The sequence below is a fragment of the Bactrocera neohumeralis genome, chromosome 4 (genome assembly GCF_024586455.1).
Source record: "Bactrocera neohumeralis isolate Rockhampton chromosome 4, APGP_CSIRO_Bneo_wtdbg2-racon-allhic-juicebox.fasta_v2, whole genome shotgun sequence".
NCBI lineage: Eukaryota > Metazoa > Arthropoda > Insecta > Diptera > Tephritidae > Bactrocera > Bactrocera neohumeralis.
In genome coordinates, this window is record NC_065921.1 from 55,553,995 (window position 1) to 55,560,451 (window position 6,457).

General features: G+C 34.4%; 2 protein-coding genes across 2 annotated transcripts; both read left to right on the top strand.

Annotated features, from left to right (window-relative positions):
• Nucleotides 1-506: 506 nt before the first annotated feature.
• Nucleotides 507-1,420, top strand: LOC126755772 (uncharacterized). Its single transcript, XM_050468506.1, has 3 exons — nt 507-725; nt 781-1,063; nt 1,117-1,420. The coding sequence occupies exons 1-3, from the start codon at nt 507-509 to the stop codon at nt 1,317-1,319; spliced, it is 705 nt and encodes a 234-aa protein (XP_050324463.1). The 3' UTR covers nt 1,320-1,420.
• A 1,791-nt stretch (nt 1,421-3,211) lies between these two features.
• LOC126754610 (uncharacterized) lies at nt 3,212-5,270 on the top strand. Its single transcript, XM_050466718.1, has 2 exons — nt 3,212-3,424; nt 4,474-5,270. Exons 1-2 carry the CDS (start codon nt 3,306-3,308, stop codon nt 4,994-4,996), a joined length of 642 nt encoding a protein of 213 aa, XP_050322675.1. The 5' UTR covers nt 3,212-3,305; the 3' UTR covers nt 4,997-5,270.
• Nucleotides 5,271-6,457: the final 1,187 nt, after the last annotated feature.

Sequence of the window (6,457 nt, forward strand, 5' to 3'; positions counted from 1 at the left end):
CTTACATTTTGCAGTCAGTTTATTTTGTTGGATATTCGATGCTCACCATTCAGGGTAATATGCCCCACCTGGACTCTCTGTATGGACGTATATTACTCGTCGTTGAGGGTCATGTCTCAATGCGTACACATTGGCTGACGATCTGCTACTTCTGGGGCCTTTTTCACTAAACTACAATTCTACAAGTTTACAAGTTACAATCACAAGTTTAATTTTCACAAGTGTTGATAAATTGCGTTTCACTAAAATTTTGACAACACTTGTAGTTTTCTGCACTTGTAAACTACAATTTCTACAATTGCAAGTTCTTGTATACTTGTGAATTTTTAAATAAAATAAAATATTTTTATAAAGTTATTTTGATAAATTAAACATATGTATGTGTAAATATATGTATATCGATAATTTGTTTTGATTGTCATCACATCCCTAATCAATCAAAACACATGTTGTGTGTGTTTAATGTTGTTTGCCCACTTGTTGTTAAAAATCGTTTATTTGTAAAAATGGCAAATGAACATAACAAAATTAGTGTAGTGCGGGAGATCTTAGCTGCCAAAGACATTCTCTTTGGTAAGTTTAGCGATAAACTTACCAAAGTGATGAAAATGGAAGAGTGGGAGAACATGCGTATTAGGTGTGTTGCACTTGGACTGGTTTCAAGTGCACAAGACGCCAAATACGTACGTGATGTTTTTTGGGCAAATATCAAACGGGCGACACTGGTGAGTTTAATTAAAAAAAGTGTTAAAAATTTATATAGCAATTTTTCAAATTAAGGCTAAAAGGGACAACTCCAGAAAGACAGGGGCGGCTGGAGGCAGGGGCTGTAAATTATCCGAGTTGGATACCCTGGTCTTAGAAGTGATTGGGAAGGAGTCACCAACCTGCGATGGTATTCGGCCCCAAGAGAATGATGGTGAGGATATGTCATTGCAAGATTTGATTGGCATCACATTAAATGAAAGCAATGACAGTAACTCACCGTTGGTAATTACGGAAGTGACAGCTACCAAGAAGGAAGAAAAGCCAGTGCCTATACCTGAGAGCTCCCGAAAAAGAAGTGAGTACAATTAAATTATATTTAAAATTTGTCCTATCTTTTTTTTAATTTAGAGCGATGTATGGAAAATGGTTCTTCCGCCCACGGGGAAGCAGAAATTAAAAAATTGAAGATGGATGAAAAGGTGGAGTGCCAGATCGAAAACTTGAAGCTGCAGAATAAAAATTTTTACTTGAAAAATAAAGCTCTTCAGATTAAAATTTTGGAGCAAAAATGTATGCGCCGTAAGGGGGCGTACACCCCCTTATTTTTTTAGTTACAACTTTTTGTTCTTTATACTTTTTTTATTAATATTTTTCTTATTTGTAAATTAATTAAAATAATTTAAAATAGTTTGTAGCCTAGCTTGGCCTCTAATGTCTGTTATGGTTTGGCTGTCTTCTTCTACAATATCGGAGTCACTAAGGTTAGTAATTGTGTAGTTTTCATCTTCTTCAGTGCGTGAAAAATTGCAAAGTGTGACCGCACAAGTAAAAACATCGTAGGCCATTTCTGGGCTCACCCGCAAATAATTTAAAATGGGAAATTTTTCCTTTAAAATACCAATTGCATTTTCCACAACTCTTCTGGTTGATTTATGGGCATTGAGGAATCTTCTATTATTAGATAGTGGAGGAATCAGCCAATCTTTCAGCGGATATGCTGAATCACCTAGAATGATTCCATTCTGAATTGGACGCCAGCCGTTTTCCATTTTGCAGAACAAACAACTATTCCGCAAGACGCGAGAGTCGTGAGTATTCCCAGGCCAATTTGCATAGGAGTAATAAAACTGGAGATTGGGTCCGCAAACCACCATACACGAAATGGAGTGATTACCATGCCTATCAACATAAGCTTCTTCATGCTCTTTGGGTGCATCTATTTTTATTAAAGTGCCGTCCAAACAGCCGCAAACTAACGGCATGCCTCTGATCGCGTAGAATTTAGTAACCACTTGATCCACATTTTCTGGCCATCTTACATACGTTGCAAATAAGGCGGTATTTATTGCAGTAACTACGCTTTTTACCACTCTGCACACAGTGGCTTTGCTCACACCATGCAAGTCACCTATTGCATGGTATGTGGTTCCTGTTCCTAGCCAGCGTAACGTTATCAGCAGCTGCTGTTGCACCGTTAGAGAATGGCTTCTACTTGTCTTCCTCTCCAGTATTGGACACAACAAATTTAACAACAAAACAAATTTTTCACGTTTTAGCCTAAAACGCTCATTATACTCCAACGTGGATTCCAGGAATTCATATTCCAGACGTGGCCTAAATAGTCTTCTCCTTTTTAATGTGATTTCATTATCGCTTTCATCACTAAAATCGTATAATAAGTTCATTTTGCAAACACACAAAAAATATGAGCTTTTTAATATAATATAAGTTTCACTTGCACACGGGTTCATTTATTTATAATATATGTATGATTAGTGATGTTGCCGCTTATCGATAATTTGTAATAAACCAACAATGCCATTCGACTAATGTGTGTCATAAAATATTAAATATGTTTGATTTTGTGTTCATTTGAACTAATTTTTAAAAACAATTTGTTATAAATCAAATTCTAAATCAATTTATCATTCACTTGTAACTTGTAAAATTTTTTCTTAGGGTCTCCGTCGACCCTAAGGTTTTTTTCTACAATTCTACAAGTGTACAAGTTCAAATTTTGTTTAGTGACTCAAGATCACTTGTAAAAGTATCATTTGTAGACTTGTGACTTGTAGAATTCACTTGTAGCTACAAACTTGTAATTGTATTTTTATGAAACCTTAACCTTAGCGCTCGTGAAATACTGCCATTTCATACAAAAATACCAAGCAATCAATGGGGAATTAAAAAACGTGCTCATGGCTCTAGCAAGCCTAAGGGTGCGAACAGAGTGGCCGCTTGTTGCCGAGCCGAGCCGACTGACGCTTATTGCGAGAACTTGTTCATGCGAGAAACAAGTTTGAGTGTGCATAGTGGATGCGAGAATCGGCGCTGATATTTTATTTATTATTTATGTTTTATGTATGTTTGTATGCATTTGGGTTTTTTGTTCATTCGTGTTTGTGAAATTGAAGTGAAAAGATATGGATTCGTCAGAGGATGAGTATTTAGCTTCGGCTACTGTTTTAAAGTATTTTATCAATAAAAAATCATTAGGAAAACATCCAATAAATGATAAACGAAGTGAATTTGGAGAATTTCATCACTTATATAGTGATTTAAGAAAATATCCTGCCAAGTTTAAAGAATATACTCGAATGAGTATTGAAACTTTCGACTATATTCTCGAAAAGATTGGTGATAAATTAAAAAAGAAGTGGAGTAATTTTATTAAAGTACCAATATGTCCATGTGAACGCTTGATAGTAACTCTCAGGTAAGAAATTTTTTATGTTTTATATATTTGTATTTATTGTATTGAATTCATTTTATATCGTATTAAATTCATGAATACATTTTTTTATAAATAAAAAGAAAAATTAAACAAAAAAATTAAAAATAAATAATATAAATTAATTAGGAAGAATTTAAAGATGAATAAATTATAGTTTCCATTGTATTTTGGTCTGGAACCAATGATGATGAAGTTGATGGTATATTTGTACCTTCAACTGTGGTAAATGAGATCGGTTGAAAACAAGGAGTTGTGCTAAGGTCTAAAGAATTTATCTGGTAGCTTTCAGAAGAAACGCTGATTGGTGAAGACAAAGGCGCGTATCTTGAAGTTTCATTGGACAGTATTTTTAACTTTTGCATACACGTATTTATAAAGTACATTTTGCATTTCCATTCGACACAGAAATTTATTCTCTGGGTCCAACTTCCGAATATGCGGCAAAAGAGTTACAAAAATGCTTCATCTTCATCCAATACAGTCTTTTTTCCATTTTTTTATTTTCCAGCAGTGCCAATTTTCTTTTTTCAATTTCCAACAATTGGGCAGTGCTGTTAGAGGTATTTTGTTTTTTTTGATGGAACTTCACAGCTGAACTCGTCATTGTCGCACAGATCTCTTGTTTCTTCGACTTGTGAAGTGTTGAGAATATCTTCAATTTCTTCTTCATATTCAACCTCTTCTTGGGTAGCTTTTACACTTGACGCTTTTAAATTACCACTTAAATTTCTGTTTTTCATTTGGTCCTTTAAAAACAGTAGAGAATTGAAATAAGGCCAACTCGAAGTAATTTGTGATGCGGCATCCCCCGATTTTGGAGTTGGAATTTTGCGTACTTCGCATCGAAATTGATCGCGTAAATACTTCCATTTTTTTTTAAGTCTTCCTCTGCAAGATCAAATAAAGTCATATAATTAAAATATGATAAAAATTATATGCATACATGAATTTAAACAATAAAATACAAAAAATTATACAAATAATATAATATAAATTTAAATAACAATTTTTGTTTTAACTTTCTTATTTAGATTTCTGGCAACTGGAGCATCATTTGCCTCACTAGCTTTTTCGTTTCGGCTAGGCAAATCAACAGTAGGAGCTATTGTTAAGGAGACAACCCAAGATCTATGGGATAATATGTTTACTATACATATGCCGCAGCCAAACGAACAATGTTTTCAAGAAATTGCAGAGCAATCCTGGAAGCTATGGAACTTCCCAAATTGTATTGGTGCTATCGACGGGAAGCACATACGAATCAAGTGTCCAGGAAATACTGGCTCCATGTATTATAATTATAAACACTTTTTTTCTATTGTGTTGCAAGGTATTGCCGATGCCAACTGCAAATTAATTGCGGTTGAAGTTGGTGGATACGGAAAGCAAAGTGATGGTGGCACTTTTAGCTCTTCCAAAATCTTTAATCTTTTAAAAAGTGGAGAACTACCTGTACTAGGAAATACATGTCTGCCAAACAGTGAAGAAATTGTGCCATATGTATTTCTTGGGGATGAGGCTTATCCCCTTTTAGAATGTTTGTTAAGGGGATAAGCCGTTAAGAAAACCATGAATATTTTAATGCCCGGCTTTCAAGAGCTAGAAAGTGCATTGAATGCGCCTTTGGGTTATTAAGTGCAAGGTTCAGAATATTATGGAAACCCATTGAAACGGATCCTTTGTTCGCTGAACTCATTGTAAAATGTATATGCCTTCTATACAACATAATTATTGATTTAGAAGGATTAGATGAAAATTTAAAAGAAGAAGTGCAAAAAAAACATTTGGAAAAAATCATAAAAGAATTCAATAAAACAAGTGTCAAAAATGGTAGATTAATAAGAGATAAATTTTGTAATTTCGTATTCATGAATAAAATATAATAAATTTCAATGTAACTTACTTGGTATTTTCATTTCTGAAGCAACGGACATCCATAGCTTTTCCACTAAAACACGGTTATGATAACATTTATTTTTCTGATCCCACAAAGCCGGCCGAGAAAAAACTTCACTTATTAATTCTTCTACATTCATTTTAAATAAACCAAAACACACGACTGTACTCAAGAAAAGTTCAACAAGAATGCCATTAAATGATGAATGACAGCATATAATTTTTGATTTCACTTTTTCCAAAGAATTTTATGTCCAAAACTAGCTTTTCGCAGAATAAACAATGTTTTCGGCGCTGGAATACGCTTTGGAACTGTTTTCTCGCATTCAATCAGCTTTGCGCTCTGACCAGCTCGGCGCCCACTATGACCTGTTCGCGCTTATTTGTACTAATTTGTATAGTACCAGTTTTCTCGCATTGGTTCTCGCAATAAGCGTCAGTCGGCTCGGCTCGGCAACAAGCGGCCACTCTGTTCGCACCCTAGGTCGTGCAGCTCACTGCTCTTCTCATACAAATTGTAATTAAGTGTTTCATTGTCAATATGTATACAAGTATTTCACTTGAGATCGCTGGTGGTGGTGCTGTATGCCAATTTAGTGGCGAATATATTCAGGGTACCGTGGTTACTTTCAGCTTGTAATGAAAGTGCCAAGATTATGCGCGAGGCGAGTGAGCTTATAGAACTGCGGTTGGTTAAGTTTTCCTCTCTCTCGTTTAGTTGGATCATTTTTCTTTGTATCTCTGTTGCAGAAAAGCTTCAAAGAGTTTCTTATTTACATTATCAAACAAAAAAATGTTCGTAAATGATTTCTTAATTCTTATGTTTCTCATATATAACTGGGGTACTCACAACCCGCCATAAAGCATTGTAAAATCATAAAATTATAAATTTTTACACTGGTTTAAAAAAATTGTTGTTGGACTACATGCAAAACTGAGTTTACTCACTTACAATTCTCAATGCTATGTTTTCGGATCGTTATAACTTATAATTTATGAGACTATGTGAAACCCCTAAATATAACATTTCCTTCATTATATTAAAACAAGAACTCTTATAGAAATTACTTTATATCTTTCTTTAAAAGAAATTTTCAGAGAACTTGCTGGTTTTGTGGC